Source organism: Salmo salar, chromosome ssa21 (genome assembly GCF_905237065.1).
Source record: "Salmo salar chromosome ssa21, Ssal_v3.1, whole genome shotgun sequence".
Lineage (NCBI taxonomy): Eukaryota > Metazoa > Chordata > Actinopteri > Salmoniformes > Salmonidae > Salmo > Salmo salar.
In genome coordinates this window covers 47,770,476-47,791,209 of record NC_059462.1, presented here as the reverse complement: position 1 = coordinate 47,791,209, position 20,734 = coordinate 47,770,476, and the positions used below count along the sequence as shown (strand labels likewise).

Sequence of the window (20,734 nt, the reverse complement as noted above, 5' to 3'; positions counted from 1 at the left end):
GGCTGGCCCTTGCTTCATATTTGTCGCCAAACCCACTGACTCAGGTCATCTATAAGTCTTTGCTAGGTAAAGCCGCGCCTTATGTCAGCTCACTGGTCACCATAGCAGCACCCACCCGTAGCATGTGCTCCAGCAGGTATATTTCACTGGTCATCCCCAAAGCCAACTCCTCATTTGGCCACCTTTCCTTCCAGTTCTCTGCTGCCAATGACTGGAACGAATTGCAAAAATCTGTCACGTCCTGACCAGCAGAGGGAGTAGTTGTTTAGTATTTTGGTCAGGACGTGGCAGAGGGATGTTTGTTTTGTATGGTGGGGGTTTTGTGTGTGTTAGAGAGGGGTGTTTGATTTATGTGTTCCTGGGTTTTGGGTGTATGTTCTAGGTTAGTTGTTCTAGGTTGTATTTCTGCATGTTGTCTAGTTTAGGTTTTCTATGTTTAGGTTTGGGTGCTGGACTCTCAATTGGAGGCAGGTGTCTCTCATTGCCTCTGATTGAGAGTCCTATATATGGGTAATTGTTTGGTTTAGTGTTTGTGGGAGATTGTTTCTTGTTTTGCCTGTGTGAGCCTTACAAGACTGTTTTGTTGTTCGTGAGTTCGTTGTTTTGTTCTTTTGTTGTTCACTTTGATTTCAAATAAATATCAAGATGAGCATCCACATTCCTGATGCGTTTTGGTCCTCCATTCCAGACGACAACCGTGACAAAATCACTGAAGCTGGAGTCTTATATCTCCCTCACTAACTTTAAGCATCAGCTGTCAGAGCAGCTTACCGATCATTGCACCTGTACACAACCCATCTGTAAAATGCCCATCCAACTTCCTCATCTCCATATTGTTTTTTTTCTCTCCTTTGCACCCCAGTATCTCTACTTGCTTATTCATCTTCTGCATTTTCTGCACATTCATCTATCACTCCAGTGTTTAATTGCTAAATTGTAATTATTTCGCCACTATGGCCTATTTATTGCCTTACCTCCTTAATCTTACTACATTTGCACACACTGTATATTTTTCTATTGTGTCATTGGCTGTATGTTTGTTTATCTCATGTGTAACTCTGTTGTTTGTGTCGAACTGCTTTGCTTTATCTTGGCCACGTCGCAGTTGTAAATGAAAACTTGTTCTCAACTGGCCTACCTGGTTAAATAAATGTTAAATAAATTTAGGGGCTTCATAGCAAAAGGGGTGAAAACATATACATGCACCACTTTTCTGTTTTATTTTTTTTAAACATTTTTTGAAACAAGATATTTTTTTCATTTCACTTCACAAATTTGGACGATTTGTGTATGTCCATTACATGAAATCCCCCCCAAAATCTATTTAAATTACAGGTTGTAATGCAACAAAAATAGGAAAATCACCAAGGGGGATGAATACTTTTTCAAGGCGTTGTATGTTACTGTACAGTCACTGCTTTCCAATTTAGGTGATATCAATGATAAACCTGCCATTTTTTACTTGTATACGGGATGACAGGGGCTGTGAGTGGAAAGGGCTACCATTAGAATTACTCTACAATACTGTTGACGGTTTAGCTCCTAGTAAGATATTATAGTTGCGGTTCCGGTGACATGCATTGAGCTAGAAGGGGAAATCAATCTCCTAAAAGAGAAAACGGAATAATTTCTGTTTTTTCCATAAATTCAATGTGCTGATCACAGGACTTGAAAATGCAGTGGAAGCGGGAAGCCCAACTAGTAGATATTTGTATGAACTGTTCAGGTTGGAGAAGCTGGGTCCCATGCCACAAATTAACATTGCGCACCTCACAGGTATAATTGTATGAATCCACAAATTTGAAGTCAAACGGCGAATTGGTCACCTTGCAATGGAATCGGGGGCTCTGACCTATGCGGAGAAGTGGATCTGCATCTACCCAGACCTGAGTGCCTAACTGCTTAAACAGAGTGTGATCTACAATGAGGTGAGATACCAGCTACGCAAACTAAATCTGAGATGGGGCTTCACCCACCCTTGGCAAATCGTTCTAGAACACAACACACGTTCTCCACTGCCAAGGAAGCTCAATATTTTTTCAAGAATCACATCAAACCTAACACAAGGGGACTAGTTGACAGATGGAACCCCATTATAACTGGCTCAATATTTCAGGTATGCTATCCATGCACAATCCCGCAGCCTATGGATATGATGCTGCACTCGGCATAAGAAAATTATGAGGACAGACCCTCAAGTGGGTACAAGGAACATTATTACTATTATTGCTGAGTATTGGACTTTGCTATTATTATATTGCCTAACCCAGTGACGACCCCACACTAAGTAATGAACAATGGAGAATATATTGAGGTGTCACATGGACTGAGGCTGCTCCCTTTCGGGGTTACTAGCTACTGCTAAGGAGAGATGGACAGTCCCATATGACTGCACCATTCTACATTTTTCGGTTGATCGCTGTCCCCCTACGTTTAAGCTCTTCAATTTATCTCCCAGGGAGGACGGCCTATAGGCTATGATGAATGGTTGTAAGATCTACAATATAGACTACATTTCTTGCACATATCCTCTAATTTTTTTGTAAATAGTATGGGGCACTTAAACACTTAATGAAGATGGAGGGCATATTTATGTTTAAGGTCCTTTTATATTTTTTACTTATCTATTTTTTACTTAACACTTATTTTTCTTAAAACGTATTAAAGCATTGTTAGGTAAGTGCTTGTAAGTGAGCATTTCACTGTAAGGTTGTATTCGGCACATGTGACAAATAACATTTGATTTGATTTGATTATAATGCAGAACCATTTGTACAAACTGGCTGCTTTGTCATCAGCCCCAAACATAACTAAAGGTGTAATCATAATGATACATAAGAAACTTAAAATCCCCATCTTGGGTAAAGACAAAGACCAGAATCACTTTCCTTAAATGTATCCATAATGGAAGGAAAATTGCCTTTATTAATGGGTATGCTCCAAATTCATATGATCCTATCTTTTTGGTTCTCTGAAAAGCATATTGTTAAAATGAACGGAATTCCAACTGGCTACTGTGCCAGACATGAATGCCATTTTGGACATGCAGGACACATCTAATAAGACCAAATACAATCCACGTGCAACCAAGGATCTCCAACATATACTCCAACATATACTCTCTGATTACAACTTCATTGAGGCCTGGTGAGCACATAATCCAAAAGTTAACGAGTACACAAACATTCCCCAGAAACATTCTCCTGAAACATTCTCCTGAAACATTCTCCAGAAACATTCTCCAGAAACATTCTCCTGAAACATTCTCATAAAACATTCTCCCCGATCTCTTTTATAATATTATCTACACCTTGAAAATGACAGCCTACAGCTGTCAATTTAAAATGTAAGAATCTCCTAAAAGAGCGACAAGATGGCATTTCAACGTTTCATTACTACAAAATCCTACATTCTGTTATCAATTTGAAATGAAACTAAACTAATTCATAATTATCAATTCAAATTCGGTCGATAACGCCAGGATTCTATGGGATGCTACTGAACTTTCTACTAAAAACTATGCAACTGCATTTGCATCTGGGTTGGAAAAATCACATTTAAAGAATATATCAGAATTCACAAGTCTATCCAATTTCTCCTTTGCTATTTTTATTATCCATGGAACCCCGGCCAAGGCAATTCGTCAATTGAAAGAAACAACACACATTTACCTAAAACTTACTGATCACTTAATCTCATTATTCAAGGATCATATTTTACTATATCTAAACAATGTATCTCAATCGCTCAATGTAATAAACAATGTAAATTCACCTTAATCTCAAGTTACAAAATGTATCTAACGATATCAGCCCTACTGCCTCTCAAGACCCCGATGGAGGACTCCATCTCTACTTATGGAATCCCAATTCTTTCCCATTTTAAATATTTGGGAGTAGATATATTTCCTTCATTAGATAAAACCATTGCCAGAAACTTTAACAGAACGCTCAAATCAATTCAATCCGACATCAGTAGATGGACTAACATCCTAGTTGCTTTAACAGGCAGAATATTTATTGTCAAAATGAATATATTGCCAGGGCTGAATTTCTGTAGTTCAATGGTATTTTTGGTATTTTATTAGGATCCCTATTAGCTGTTGCAAATTCAGCATCTACTCTTCCTGGGCTCCACACAAAACATGAAACATAATACAGAATGAAATAATACAGAACATCAATAGACAAGAACAGGTCAAGGACAGCACTAAATACATTTTTAAAAAAGGCACATGTAGCCTACTGTACATATCAATGCATACACACAAACTATCTAGATCAATTAGGGGAGGGGCATTGTGCCGTGAGGTGTCGCTTTATCTGTTTTTTGAAACCAGATTTGCTGATTATTTGAGCAATATGAGATGGAAGGAAGTTCCATGCAATAAGGGCTCTATAAAATACTGTACGCTTTCTTGAATTTGTTCTGGATTTGAGGACTGTGAAAAGACCCCTGGTGGCATGTCTGGTGGGATAAGTGTGTGTGTCAGAGCTGTGTGTTGACTATGCAAACAATTTGTGATTTTCAACACATTTATGTTTCTTATAAAAAGAAGAAGTGATGCAGTCAGTCTCTCCTCAACTCTTAGCCAAAAGAGACTGGCATGCATAGTATTTATATCAGCCCTCTGATTACAATGCTTCCCATGTCTCCCACGTCTGGTTATTGGGATAGAATTCATAGTGCGGTTTAAAACCTGTTAGGGCTAGGGGGCAGTATTGACACGGCTGGATAAAAAACATACCGATTTAATCTGGTTACCACTCCTACCCAGTAACTAGAATATGCATATACTTATTACATATGGATAGAAAACACCCTAAATTTTCTAAAACTGTTTGAATGGTGTCTGTGAGTATAACAGAACTCAAATGGCAGGTCAAAACCTGAGAGATTCCTTTACAGGAAGTGGCCTGTCTGACCATTTCTTGAACTTCTTTTCCATCTCTATCATTTACTAAGGATCTCTGCTCTAACGTGACACTTCCCACGTCGTCCATAGGCGCTCAGAGCCCGGGAAAAAACAGAATGTCGTCATTCCAGCCCCAGGCTGAAACACATTATCGCCTTTCTCAAGTGGCCGATCAAGGGACACTGGCCTTATGCGCGTGACCCCGACCGCCCCCGCCTTTGGGATTTTTTCCTCTGTTTGCCGAAAAGGAGATTCCCTGTCGGAATATTATCGCTTTTCTACGAGAAAAGTGTCGTAAAAATTGATTTTAAACAGCGGTTGACATGCTTCGAAGTACGGTAATGGAATATTTAGAATTTTATTGTCACGAATTGCGCCATGCGCGCGACACTTCTTTACTATTTCGGATAGTGTCTGGAACGCATCGAACAAAACGCCGCTATTCGGATATAACGATGGATTATTTTGGACCAAACCAACATTTGTTATTGAAGTAGCAGTCCTGGGTGTGCATTCTGACGAAGACAACAAAAGGTAATCAAACTTTTATAATAGTAAATATGATTATGGTGAGTGCTAAACTTGCCGGGTGTCTAAATAGCGAGCCCGTGATGCCTGGGCTATGTACTTAGAATATTGCAAAATGTGCTTTCACCAAAAAGCTATTTTAAAATTGGACATATCGAGTGCATAGAGGAGGTCTGTATCTATAATTCTTAAAATAATTGTTATGCTTTTTGTGAACGTTTATCGTGAGTAATTTAGTAAAATGTTAGCGAATTCCCCGGAAGTTTGCGGGGGGTATGCTAGTTCTGAACGTCACATGCTAATGTAAAAAGCTGGTTTTTGATATAAATATGAACTTGATTGAACAAAACATGCATGTATTGTATAACATAATGTCCTAGGGTTGTCATCTGATGAAGATCATCAAAGGTGAGTGCTGCATTTAGCTGTCTTCTGGGTTTTGGTGACATTATATGCTGGCTTGAAAAATGGTTGTCTGATTATTTATGGCTTGGTACTCTGCTGACATAATCTAATGTTTTGCTTTCGTTGTAAAGCCTTTTTGAAATCGGACAGTGTGGTTAGATTAACGAGAGTCTTGTCTTTAAATGGCTGTAAAATAGTCATATGTTTGAGAAATTGAAGTAATAGGATTTTTAAGGTTTTGAAAATCGCGCCACAGGCTGGCAGTGGCTGTTACGTAGGTGGGACGAATGCAAGCGTCCCACCTAGCCCATAGAGGTTAAAATGTATTTGGCAAGGTAAGTGATCCCAGTTAAAATGAACAAACTTACAAAGAGGCAAAGACGTAGGAGGACTATCCATACCAAACCTTAAATTGTATTTCCAGGCACTAGAATTCCGCCCCATGCTAAATTGGTTTAGATATGATTCATCCGTTCCCTGGCTAAGTATATATAGAAATGAGGTGTTTCCTATTGCACTGAAAGAGGTGGTCTTCAGATATATCCCTTAAACAATGTAAACTACACTTTGGTCCTATTATTGCTCATACAATCTCTATTTGACACATTATTTTAAAAACGATGTAAATTAGAATAAATTGGCATGCCCATACTCCAATATTTCCCAATAATGCCTTAAGATCTGGAGGGCAGCCTTTTGCATCTCCTCAATGATCCAAATGTGGAATCTGTACCTTTGCCGATATCATGGAAAGTAATGGTTTGAGAATACTCCAAGATTTGAAAGACACACACATTTCCAGGCAACACCTCAGCTATGCTGGCCTAAAATGACATGCCCAAATCTATCTGCCTGTAGCTCAGGCCCTGAAGCAAGGATATGCATATTCTTGACACCATTTGAAAGGAAGTTTGTGGAAATGTGAAAGGAATGTAGGAGAATATAGCAGATTAGATCTGGCAAAAGATAATACAAAGAAAAAAACAACTGTTCTTTTGTATTTTTTTGTACCATCATCTTTGAAATTCAAGAGAAAGGCCATAATATATTATTTCAGCCCAGGTGCAATTTAGATTTTGGCCACTAGATGGCAGCAGTGTATGTGCAAAGTTTTAGACTGATCCAATGAACAATTGCATTTCTGCTCAAATGTGCCAAATTTGTTTATTAATAACTTCTCAAGTTCCAAAAATGTGCACTCTCCTCAAACAATAGTATGGTATTATTTCACTGTAATAGTGGAGATAGATTAACAAGAATTTAAGCTTTCTGCCAATATCAGATATGTCTATGTCCTTGAAAATGTTCTTGTTACTTACAACCTCATGCTAATCTCATTAGCCTACATTAGCTCAACCGTCCCATGGGGGACCCACCCATCCTGAAGAAGTTTTAAAAAAGTATGGTCCACAGATCTAAATTAATCTGAAAAACCCTTTAATTAACTGGAGCAGTATATGGAAAAATATTACCTTGGCCTCCCGTAATCCGAATCATCAAGCTATACATTTTAAGTTTGTTCACAGACTGTATATAACACCAAGGAAACGTTTTACGATACAATTGGCCCCAACTCCTAACTGGCAACTGTGTCCCCTAAATCAAGTAGGCACATTCCTTCTTATGATGTGGGAGTGTCCTGCAGTTGCATATTTCTGGGACTGAGTTACAAAATTCATTTCGAAGTGCATGAATGTAGATATTCACATGTTGGATGGGTGGGGTTGAGGTAATGGGATCGGTGGGGTTGGGGTAATGGGATGGGTGTGGTTGGGGTAATGTGATGGGTGGGGTTGGGGTAATGGGATGGGTGGGGTTGTGGTAATGGGCTAGGTGGTTGGCTCTCTTATTTTAGTTTATTTTCCTTTACATACTAAATGTATTATTACTTTTCTAACTCTTTAATATGATCATAATGATCAATACTTTGTATTTTTGTACTTTTTTTCTAAATGTTTTATTTTGTTTTGGAGTGGCATCCCACAGGTAAATACGATATATTAACTGAGTATTAAATTATATGTGTAGATTGTACCTTTAACCCCCCCCCACCCCCCAACAAAGAAATCACAGAAAAATATATAAATGTGGCCAAAAAAAAAGAGACACAATAAAATGTTCCATAACTACAGTTCTGACATCGAAGCAATTTAATGTTTTGGCTTTGTGATTGAATTAGATCAGATTCAATTTTGTACCCTATTTACCATAACAACGTTTGGAGGAAGACGGGACGCAGTTTTACACCACGTAATGAATGTTTCTACTTCATCAGAATACACAGCACCACCCATCCTTGGTCTGTACATGCTTATACACACATGTACAAACAAACGCAAACACACATACCGTATTCAAAACCCCCAAAATGTATGTGAACGGAAGAAAGAGAATGGTTGTGATAGAGGTTATGCAGCACGAAACATCTGGAAAATATCATTATGTTTTTAAAAAGAATGTTTGGTTTTATTAAACATATATTCATAATATACCTGTACAATTATAGCCATACAAAATTGGCCCTCAAAGTAATCACAATATCAACAAGTACAAATAGGAGTCTCAGAGGTTAATTATAACTTGCTTTCAAGGACACTTTAATTTGAAAGAAAAAAGTTCAGGCAATACCTCAGCCAATCTTATTATTTTGTGACTGTGTGTGTATGAATTGTTGCTCATGAAAGAGTTTTACGTATGAATTTTCAATCTCTGTTTTTATTGTTTCCAAACTGTCAAACTGTGTTATTTTTCACTGATGATACTTTCCCTCTTTATTTTAGGTGGAAAATAAAACTAAGCTAAGCATCCACATTCATCATCCAATACTAGTAAATACTAATCACCTTATAATGTAGATCTAACACAGGGATATTGTTGACAATCAGTACAAAAGCAATGAATTACAAACTTCAAATAAGAAATAAGATATAAAATGGTCACCAATGCATGACCAGGATCAAAGGTGTGACAGAACAAATGGTTGCTTGAGGAAACAATCAAAACGAAACAATGAAAAATACAAAGAAAAGACAAAGAGCTTATGAGAAAATGAGGGACAACTAAAGCTTTGTATATGGCAGCTCTTTGAAGACTCTTCTAACCCTTGGCCGGCAGCCACTTGAGTGGGATGTGATGGGTTGGTTCTCTTGCTAGGGGACAGCTAGCAGATGTTCCAGTCAGCTGGGTTCTTTTTACATTCCCTTCCTTGCAGCAATACAAAGCAGCCTAGCCTACAGCTTAGAAACCTCAAGAACATTGGGCAGAAAGAACAATGCTTTTCAATTGAACTTTCAAAGAATAATGTAGGTAACCGGTCCAGGCACCTGTCTCTTGTATTGATGTCATTTTTAAATGGCTTTATTTAGGGATTTAATGAAATTTGAATATCAAACTTTTTGTATTTAATTGAATCTTAATTAATCACTGCATTATCAAGATCAGTAAAACAATACTTGTCTTACGCCAATGTGTTATTTAATATTATGTTATCTAAGATGGCCTTTGCATTGAGCCTTTTCAACCATTCCCAGAGCACTGCACCGCGGTACTGTAATTACCATCAACATGGTGGCTGAATAGTCTCCCAGTCCTCTGAAGGCAAGCCACTCTGTATTGACCCTCTGTATTACATCAATGGCACAGATGTGAAAGCTGTTGAACTTCTCGTCCTTTTCTTAAGTATTTGAAATGGAGTAAGTGCATCTGTGTGTAGATTCTGTGCGTCAGGAGATTTCTTCCCCACACGACAGTGGGATAGTTTAATCTTGGCCATCTACACCATTGTGCCTTTTTCCCATAACATTGCCCACTTTTCCCATAACATTGCCCACTCTTCCCATAACATTGCCCACTCTTCCCATAACATTGCCCACTTTTCCCATAACATTGCCCACTCTTCCCATAACATTGCCCACTTTTCCCATAACATTGCCCACTTTTCCCATAACATTGCCCACTCTTCCCATAACATTGCCCACTCTTCCCATAACATTGCCCACTCTTCCCATAAAATTGCCCACTTTTCCCATAACATTGACTATTCTAACCTTTCCAGGCTCTTTGTATTTCTGTCATTGGATAAATCCATTGCACCATATCCATATGCTTCAATCTCTTATGGCACTGTTTTCCTGTCCCATCACCACCATTTGTGAGCCGGCCGGTCAACATATTTGCAGTTTCAAGTCCCGTCCTACGGAGTATCTACACAGAAACGGGAAGAAATTCCCCAGCAGGATATTCCCACAGTTCCCTAAAGGAGAAGGAATTCTTAATTTCTACCCCAGAGGAGGGAGGAAAAGGCTGCCTCCTCCTGTGCAGACAGCTAGACAAAACAGAAGAGAGGTAAGCGGCGATGGCTAGAAGGCTTGGCTGGACACTGTGGTCAGATGTAGTACTCCCTGTTGTCCCTGAGGGTGGAGCTATGACTGTCATGGAGGTGGGACTCTGTCCGGTAGGCTGGTTCTGTCTGGTAGGCTGCTTCTCTCCGGCAGGCTATTTCCAGGTTGGTTTGGTGCTCCTTCTCCTTGATGCTTGCGTCTCTCTGGGCCTGCCGGTGCTGGTACAGGAAACGGGTCATCACCGCCACTACACACAGAGTGATGAAGACTACTGCTGACACCACACCTGCGGGGGAGCAAGGGCAGCCATTTTAGTTATAACATCTGAGGGGGGCTGGGGTCATGACTCATTTCATGGTACGTTTCAATTTATTAGAAATAAGTTATCCTGGACTTAAAGATGCACTATGCAAAAATCACTGCACCATTATCTGGTTGCTAAAATTATAATAGTCCGCTTAATTTCAGTACAGTATATGTGACAAAACAAGCAATTATAGTGTATCATCATTGTACCATCTACACTGCTGTGAAATATATTTTCCATAACCAAAAAGATTGTATTTTCAGCTGTTTGAAGCTGGTGTACAAAACTGGAAGTAAAAGATGCAAAAACGAAACGTAAGAATGGGAAGCATAGAAATAGTGCACATAGAACATATCTACCACCTCTTAGACTTGCTTTCAATGAGAATGATAGATCTATAAACACACATTTGTGCATTTGGTTGGGTCGCCCAAAAAGTGACATATTGCAGCTTTAACAATCAGGAACCCCATCCACAAAAAACTTCAGAGGGACAGCCATTGTGAGGTAAGAGAGTGAGAGAGAGAGGAAGAAAGAGAGAACGAAAGAAAGACAGTGAAACAAAGTGACATCTGGGACTCATTTCATATTAACACCAAATCAATAAATTAAGATAAAATAGAGAAACAAACCTCCTATGACTGCCGAGTCATGCCGGTTGACATTATCTTTGTTTGCTTTCGCAGCTTGATCTGGCAGGGAAGAAAGGCCCATTCATTTTAACTTTCAGTAATGAGTGAACGAGCTGTGCAGCAAAATGGATGTTCCCCAACAGGGTGTATGTGGCAGAAGATAACTTATTTGTTTAACTGCGTAAACAATGAAAAACAAAAGTTCCATCAGGCTGGCAGGCATCAGCTCATTGTCGACTCGTTCCTGATTCATCTGAAATGTAATAATGATGCTTTAGGCCGGAGGCGAGACTGGGAACATCTACAATCGATTCCACACAGCTCCAAATGGCTTCCGCTGTGAAAGCTGAATAGCTATGGCAGAGTAAAGGAACTCATTTACTTATTTTATCCAGTTAGCTGAGTGGAGACTGTGTTTTACAACAGCAGCACTTACCTGAGAGTGGGTGTGAGGTTGTTGAGTCAGCCGGAGACCCACAGTTAGACTCCACCAGGTGACCCCGTACACTGACCAATGAGCTGCCACGGTTCAGTAGCGCTGCCTTCAGTGGAGCCATGTGATTGAACTGGACGGATGACAGGCAGCCAATGAAGCCCTTAGATCCTGCCTGCATCACTTCCTCATCAAAATTCTCACCTCCTGTTATACAGAATTAACATTGAAGCATTATAGCAGCAGTCTCCCACTGGAAGGTGATCCACAAGAGAATGGGCCTCTTGAAAACTAAAACAAACAAAACATACTTCATGATGTACAAATTAGTCATTGGGGAAGATATGTACGCAGGGCATTTTTAATAGATCTTCATTAGAGGGGGAAAGGGAGGGAGAGGAGGTGAGAGAGTTTGCTTTCTGTTTAGGTTATTGTTTAACATATTTCTGTGCTTTCAGACAGCACCATTTTAGGTCCCATTAATTCATCTTTATTCAGCCTTTATTAGATTCACCATTATTTCCCTCCTGAATTAAATATACATGTTTCTATGGCAACAGCAGTGAGGGATATAAAAATAATCATCCTTCAGCAATGATGGTCAAATCTTTAAATCTGCAAGTCTGGGATTACAAAAGCTGTTCTGAGACAGGGTATGAACATTTTGGGAAATTGGTATGAGCATTTGAACATTAAGTCAAAAACAGTACATGTGAAAAACCTAAACTTCTCCAGTATCATAGTATGGTTCCACTAAACGGTCCTCCACGTTCCATTATTCAAAATAGCTCCCTGCATGGCAGTATAATTTCATTGGAAGGCTTACCAACGACTATGCCCAAAGTCAAGGATCTGATTAAGATCAACTCTGCATCAGATGACAGGGTGTACTTCCTGTGGATGTCCTGGTCGATCTGGGGGAAAGTGAAAAATAATCAAATAATAAATGAGGATTACAGGAACTACAAATCCATTTTACGTTTCAATACATTATGGATTTATTATGATATTCTTTCATCTAAATGGCTGCCGTTTACTGTAGTACCAATGCACTTTCATAGCGGTATACATTTGTTAAATGTTTTTATTTAAACTTTATTTATCAGGGAGTCATATTGAGACCAAGTCAATTTTACAGATGAGCCCTGAATGACATAGATGACAGAAAATACACATATCAAAATATAAATACAAAAATGCAAGCAGAAAGAAAAACTCAGTCATAAAAAACAAACACATTGATCAGTAATAAGGTCCTCAATCAGCTTTCTGAATTGACCTAGAGGCACCAGAACATCACATTTAAGAACATTTTGAAGTTTGTTCCACAAATAAGGTGCAAAAAAACCTAAAGGCTGGATTTACCTGTCTCAGTAGAGACCAAAGGAATTTCCAGAGTTAACCATCCCTGAGACCAGGTGTGGTAACTTGTATGTCTAAAGTTTTGTAAAGATGTAACAGAAGGTACAGTTTTTTGTAAAAGAGATTTATAAATGAAAACAGAGCAATGTATCAACCTACGTGACATCAAAGAGGGCCAACCAACTTTCTGGTAGAGAATACAGTGATGAGTACCACAATTGTTGCCCATAATAAAGCGCAGTGCACTATGATAAACGGCATCTCAATACTTTAATGAAGTGGCAGATGATGTCGCCATAGATGATGTTGCCATGTCGACTGAATAATCTGCTTTCTACTATTTAGCGAGCAGCAGGACCTATTTCCATAGAAGCACAATTTAATTCTCAGCGTCCTAACTCATCAATATGCTTTTTAAAATACAACTTTACAAAGTACATATGCTTAAATCATGAGTTATTTTTATGTGCTTTAGAGAACATAAAAATACTTAGTATAACCTGCATTCAGTAATAATTTCAGGTCAACAGAGTGTTTCTGTAATACAATGAAGGCAGACTGTAGTTCAGATAAAGCAGGTCAACTGTGGGGGCAATAGCATACACAACAGAATCATCAGCATACAAGTGCAGTTTAAAAATTTTACAGACACATTTTTTACAGTTGATATTGTTAATGTAAACAGTAAAAAGTACAGGACCTAGAATTGACCCCTGCGGGACACCTTTCGAAATATCCAGTAAATCTGATTTAACATCATCAGTAGATACACAATGAGTTCTATTTGTCAAGTAATTTTTATACCATTTACATGCAGCCTGGTCTAGGCCAATTAAGGAATGCTTCTGAATTAGTAGTGAGTGATCAACAGTATCGAAAGCATTTGACAGGTCCATGAAGAAGGGCAGCACAATGTTGCCTTTTATCCATAAAGTTAACCACATAATTTATAACTAGGGATGCATAGAGATATGACCTGGTCTAAAACCCGACTGATGTACAGTTTAAATGCATTTCAAAGATAAGTAAGATCTTAGCTGAGAATGAATCAAGGATTATAATATTTTAGCTAAGTTTAGAAATAGGGCAATAATTAATTAGGTCACAAAGGTCACCTTTCTGAAGGGGCAGTACATGGGCCGTCTTCTAAACCTTGGAGATAGTACTAGATATAATTGTCAGGTTAAACATATGGGTTAATGATTGAGCAATCGGGGGGCAGAGAGCCGCAGCAAAAATGGATCAAGCATGTCAGCCCCAATTAATAATTCACAAAAAGTAAATTGTTGAAATGAAAACAAAGATTCACAAGAAGTTGATGGTTTAACCGTCGAGTCAGCTAGAGGCTGGCAGATAGAAGAGCAGTCAATTGACTGTCCAGGGTCAATTAAACCAAAGTTTCTCTCAAATAAAAAGCCTGCCGAGATAAATTTATGACTAAAAACATCACTTATCCCATTCTTCTCCGTTATGATGCCAGAGTCAGAGAGAACTTGCTTAAGCAGGGAAGAAGATTAATTTATGCAATTCAGCGCATTTACTGTTTTCCAAAATGTAGAAGAATCACCAGCAGAGTCAGAGATAGAGCTAAAACGGTGGCTTGATTTAGCTTTCTTCATCAAGATAGTACATATGTTTCTCAATTGTCTGAAAGATTGAGAGTCTACTACAGACTCAGTTTTCCTTGCTTTGGCCCAGGCCTGATTATCTCATTTGAATGAGCTCAGATAGCACCGAAGAAAACCAAGGGTTGGATCTATCTTTGACTCTGAATTTTTTTAAAGGGGCGTGTTTATCTGCTAAAGCAATATATATGGAGGCAACATTTTTCAGGGTCAGGAATACAGGAGATAGTGGCTAAATCAGAGTAGAACATGTAATTTAAAAACCCTTCAGGAGAAACCTTTTTAAAATGTCTCTTCTTAAATAAACGATGATCAGTATTTTGCTGTTTTGTATCTCTAATACCCTCAAACTCAACTCTGGACCTCGAAGCTAGTTCCACTGAGTTTTTTTCATTGTTGCTAATCAGGGACTGGTTTAGACCGGGAACACTAGGTGGGTGCAATTAATTATCTGGTAGAACAGAAAACCAGCAGGATACGGACCTCAAAGGGTAATAATCGAGTACCCCTGCTCTAACACATACTCTGGGACAATGATCACTGAGATCATATGCTAATAATCCATTAGAGAAATATTTATGGGGGTTATTAATGAGGATTGACATGCCCATATGTAGTGATGGAATTACAATGCACAGGATCTACACCTTTTGTAAATGTATCCATTGCTCACCTGTAGGTAGACGTCTTTCCCCTCACGATGGATTCTGATACGGTGGAGGCGTCCGTCTGCCAGGCTTGTAGGCCTGGGGCTGAACACATCTGGCCTCCTGTCCACATGGAGATGGTACCAGATCTGTAGACTCCCTGTAGACCACAACACAAACTGGGTGAAAACTATGCACTGAAAGATCTTAAACCTACATTAAGTTGTTGACTATTGGACTTGTTAAAGTCATCCATTGAAGTCAATGTGTCACACACCTGACCTGAGAGAGCCGTTTTTCTCTGTTTGGTTAGGTCAGGGTGTGATTTGGGATGGGCATTCTATGCTATCTATTTCTTTGTCTTGGCCGAGTATGGTTTCCAATCAGAGGCACTGTCTATTGTTGTCTCTCATTGGGAATCATACTTAGGCAGCCTTTTCCCACCTGTGTTTGTGGGTAGCTGTTTTCTGTTTTGTATAGTGTACCTGACGGAACTGTTGGCTTTTCGTTTTTGTTATTTTTGTTTGAGTGTTTTTGATAAATATAATCATGAACACGTACCACGCTGAGCTTTGTTCCACTCCTTCTGATGAAAACCGTTACACAATGTGAGGACTGTTCAAATATCTCCAGTTACCATTTGGGCTAAAGTATGCACCAACATGAAAACATATTTTGAAATAACCATCAATTGCCCTCATGGTGATTTGTAAACAATAATGCCTTGTTTCTTTGAATACAGCCATTTTCCATGAGCTGTGCCGATGAGATTGTCCCAAGCTGGAGGCTTGAGAATAATATTTAAATAGCTAAACTTATCTCATGAGGTGGCTCACCTCTCCTTCGAACATTTATTTTAAATTCATATCAATCAATAGAAATTAGTTTGGAATTAAGATAACCTTATAAACAAAAATAGCATTATGACTGAAATACAATGGAGAGTGTTGGCAGTTTATTTATTAATCGACTTCTCTATTGAAGCCCCCACAGTTACCTCTTTAGACATAAATATGTATCCTGGAGCAGCGTAAGCTCTTTGCCCTGTGTTGAATATGTCAATATGCACCAAATGTTCCTCCCACACACATACCACACTAGATCAGAGAGGCAGAGAGCTTTGCATTATCAAGTGAAGTTGGGTCAATATTACAATTCCAGCTCGGTTGGTGAAGGGATTTATGTTGTGTTTGAGAACCCCCTGACAGTGGCCCGGGTGCCCGAGATTACTGTGGATGAAGTGTCCTCCTGATCCTCCCATATTTACAAAGGCATGATTCATCCACGCGCTCCGATTGAACAAAAGAGCAAAGACTTAAAGAAACACAGGGCGTCACTCAACACGATGCTGATGGGCTTTCTGTACAACTTGGAAGACTGTCAGATTAGAGGTTAAGGTGCGTGATCAAGGCTTCGTTATGGATGCGGCTGAATAGGCTTAGACGCGACACTGAACTTGGATCTGTCAAGGTTAAATTCATTTTTTTTATTCCTGTCTGTTATGTGACGGATGGAAATATTGTAAACATGACACATTACTTGTTCCATACTTGTCAAGTGATTATAAATCCATCTTTCTATGAAACGAATTGCATTTTTTGTGTTGAAAGTTGTGCAAGGCAACGTGGTTCTTTCAGCTCTTTGCTGTGCGGTACAATGGGAGAGAACACTCAGCTGGAGTAAATAATACGCAATAGTTAGCACTCTCTTCCATATAATGAGATTACATTCTGAATTTAGAGTTGCCCTCTGCCAGCTAATGGAGTCATTATAACATCCTTCACTAAAGCCTTGGTGGAGTCCCAACTTCTTCCCGTCAGAGTCCAAATACAAATCGGGAAATATGTTTGAAGCATATTGAATTTCACTCATATTACCAAATGCAATGAGGTGTAAATGGACACCTCAGAAATTAAATGATTTGTACAACTGACAAATGAGTAGTAGAGGTGTCCCTACCGTTGCGTGCCAGGATGACTGCTATGTACTGCTGGCTGAAAGTGCTGACAGTGAGCAGCATGGCAGGGCTCTGTGTGGTCATGAAGATGAAAGCCATGTTCTCTCTGGCCCTGCTGTTCTCTCTGTAGACACTGGAGGCCTGAAAGCTCCTGTTCTGCATCACAGAGAAAGGCTCCTGGAAGGTGTAGGTCACTGACGACTCTCTGTTAAATAACACAGACACCTCTGTATGGACAGGGAGAGAGGATGGATCATTTGGACAGACATACTGTAATACACTGAATTCAAAAGATAAATTGTTGAGAGCAAATAATGTCAATCAAATTGTAGCTGTTTTTAGCTAAACCAAAACAACAGTCAGAAGAAACATTTTTAAAATATTTTTGCAAACATTCTTGATGAATGCACGTTCTGTCAATTTCATTGGACAAAATAGAACAAAATGTACATCCTATAAGAAACAGACCACCCTTTGTCAAGGACGTGTCTGCTCCATGATAATGGCCTAGATTTGATCTCTTTTTCAGATGGAGCACAATCTACACTCTGAAAGCCACTGATCTCAACACCACTTCAAGAGCAAAGTGAATACCCCTCAAAGCATTCTGTTATTTTCTTTTCCCCGTTCTCCTCAAAATTATTAATGGGAAATATATATATTGCATAATTATAGAGCAGTCTAAGCACATTCTCAGCGAGTTTTATGTTTTTATAACTTAGTTTCATAATAAGTCATCATGACTTAGCGGAAAGAGAATAAAGAATTGAAGGCTCTCTACCCACACAGAGCAGATGCTGGAAATAAAGGGGCATCTACAGAAAAGGGTTAAGATAGGTCAATATTGCTTTTTTTCTTAAGAATGATTGAAGGCAAGAATTTCCTTAACTTGCAAGTGGCTCAGGTACAAGTATATCCAGTGGTTCAGTGAAAAAGAAGCTAAGAACCATATTCAAGAATCCCACACATGTGGCGGTGGATACACAAAGCTTTTTGCTCAAGAGTTGCACTTTTTGTTCTAGATTGGGAGGGCTCAAAACCTGACAAGGTAAAAAAAAAAAAAGACCCAACACTTTTTGGCAGGGGAGTGGAGAGCTGTACAGTACCGGTTGCATATGAATGTCATCATTCTACTGTATAATACATGAAGTATGACAAGGACCTGGGGGCGAGTACCAAGTACCAACTACATTAGATACATGATTCTTCTTCATTTGGAAATGTAAGCTTTTTCTTATGTCTTAATCATTGTGTCAAGTGTTTTTTCCATTCAATAATTCATCAAACAACAATATCATGAGTGAACCCATTTACATCTAGTTCTTGGGGGCATATCATCACACACCTTCCTTGCAGGAGGGCCCCCCGTAGGCAGACTGAGAGCAGTCACAGACGTAGCCGCTGTTCTTCTCAATGCACCTCCCGCTGTTGTGGCAGAGACTGCTGGGGCCACTGCAGTGGCCGGGGCAGCCAGCGCTCACCCCCGGGGTCATCTTAGCCCGCTCCTCCAGGTTAAAGGTCACACCGTTTATAGTCAGAGTTCTGATGCAACCCAAGAAGCCCCTCTGCCTGGCCGCTGTTCCCCCTGGAGGAGGGACGACAGGTTCTAACTAGTTCATATGTTTATTACAGTGTTATAACACAATTAGTATATAATGCATCATATTCCACTGAGTACTAGCTGCTGTTCCCCCTGGAGGGACCACAGGTTAGTTATAACTAGTTCATAATGCCTATAACAATGTTATAACACATTTGTAGTCTAGTTGTGATATATAATAACAACTTTGGAGCTCATTAAGACTAACTATATGCAAATATGGAAGAATAGCTATTAGGATGAAGTGTTGGGCAGACCTTTGCAAACATTATAAGCAGAAGAAACAGTAAAGCGCCTGAATGACAAATCAAGATTTATGGCCAACCAAAGGTTTAATCTCAGGGAAAGCTTATAGGTAATGTCTTATAGGAAACCCATTCATGTGTGTAATGCCTTGGTATAAGCAGAAAGTGACTGTGAAATAATCATAATGAATATGATCATTCATACTGTGACCTATTGTCTATTTGAGGCTATCATAAATCCTGAGATAGCAACTGTACCGAGACAATAGTATATCTCTGGTGGAACTTGTCAGGGGAAAGGCCACTGTTAAAGTCTGCGTAGTGAAATAAATGATTTCCTAAGAGGGGTTATATTATATTATTAAGGCCAGCCATACCCACAAACAGCTGGCTGTTGAGACTGAGACAAAGGCTAGGACAGTCCTACCCACAAACAGCTGGCTGTTGAGCGTGAGACTAAGGCTATGAGACCATCCCTACCAATACACAGCTGGCTGTTGAGACTGAGACAAAGGATATGAGACCAGGCCAGTCCTACCCACAAACAGCTGGCTGTTGAGACTGAGACTAAGGCTATGAGACCATCCCTACCAACACACAGCTGGCTGTTGAGACTGAGACTAAGGATATGAGACCAGGCCAGTCCTACCAACACACAGCTGGCTGTTGAGACAAAGGCTATGAGACCAGGCCAGTCCTACCCACAAACAGCTGGCTGTTGAGACTGAGACTATGAGGCCAGTCCTACCCACAAACAGCTGGCTGTTGAGACTGAGACTATGAGGCCAGTCCTACCCACAAACAGCTGGCTGTTGAGCCGGAGGCGGAGGTGTCCCTCAGAGGGAGCTTCCAGGAAGCGCAGGGGCAGCTGGTCCACCTGCAGTGAGGCCTCCTTCACGCTGCGCTCCGCCCTCACATAGTGCCACTGCCTGTCATTCAGGGGCACGTGGGACTTGACGGCCAGGTCCACCGGCCCGTTTCCCACGTCAAAGGAGAATGTCACCACGGACGGAGCTGAGGGAACAGAACAGGGACACCAGCTGACAGTCAGGTCGCAGAGAACTCATCCTTCAAACATTCATTCTCTCTCTCATTTCAATTTAAGGGCTTTATTGGCATAGGAAACATATGTTAACATTGCCAAAGCAAGTGAACTAGATAAACAAAAGTGAAATAAACAATAAAAATGTACAGTAGACATTACACTCACAAAAGTTGAATGAAGACATTACAAATGACATATGTGCAAATAGTACAAAAGGGGAAATAAATAAACATAAATATGGGTTGTATTTACAATGGTGTTTGTTCTTCACTGGTTGCCCTTTTCTTGTGGCAACAGGTCACAAATCTTGCTGCTGTGATGGCACACTCTGGTATTTCAACCAATAGATATGGGACTTGATAGAAATTGGGTTTGTTTTCAAATTCTTTGTGGATCTGTGTGATCTGTGGGAAATATGGTCATACATGTGGCAGGAGGTTAGGAAGTGCAGCTCAGTTTCCACCTCATTTTGTGGGCAGAGTGCAAATAGCCTGCCTTATCTTGAGATCCAGGTCTGCCTACGGCGGCCTTTCTCAATAGCAAGGCTATGCTCACTGAGTCTGTACATAGTCAAAGCTTTGCTTAAGTTTCGATCAGTCACAGTGGTCAGGTATTATTCCACTGTGTACTCTCTGTTTAGGGACAAATAGCATTTTAGTTTGCTCAGATTCTTGGTTAATTCTTTCCAATATG

General features: G+C 39.8%; 1 protein-coding gene across 1 annotated transcript in view; it reads right to left on the bottom strand.

The window, feature by feature from the left end:
* Positions 1-8,287: 8,287 nt before the first annotated feature.
* LOC106582433 (contactin-associated protein-like 5) overlaps positions 8,288-20,734 on the bottom strand; it is a 169,075-nt gene continuing 156,628 nt past the window's right edge. The window contains exons 17-24 of the mRNA XM_045704848.1: positions 19,792-20,010; positions 18,497-18,736; positions 17,154-17,378; positions 15,221-15,354; positions 12,387-12,474; positions 11,564-11,767; positions 11,128-11,187; positions 8,288-10,474 (exon numbers count right to left, since the gene is read on the bottom strand). Coding sequence (XP_045560804.1) covers positions 10,233-10,474; positions 11,128-11,187; positions 11,564-11,767; positions 12,387-12,474; positions 15,221-15,354; positions 17,154-17,378; positions 18,497-18,736; positions 19,792-20,010 — 1,412 coding nt within the window. The 3' untranslated portion in view covers positions 8,288-10,232. The remainder of the gene's footprint in view (positions 10,475-11,127; positions 11,188-11,563; positions 11,768-12,386; positions 12,475-15,220; positions 15,355-17,153; positions 17,379-18,496; positions 18,737-19,791; positions 20,011-20,734) is intronic.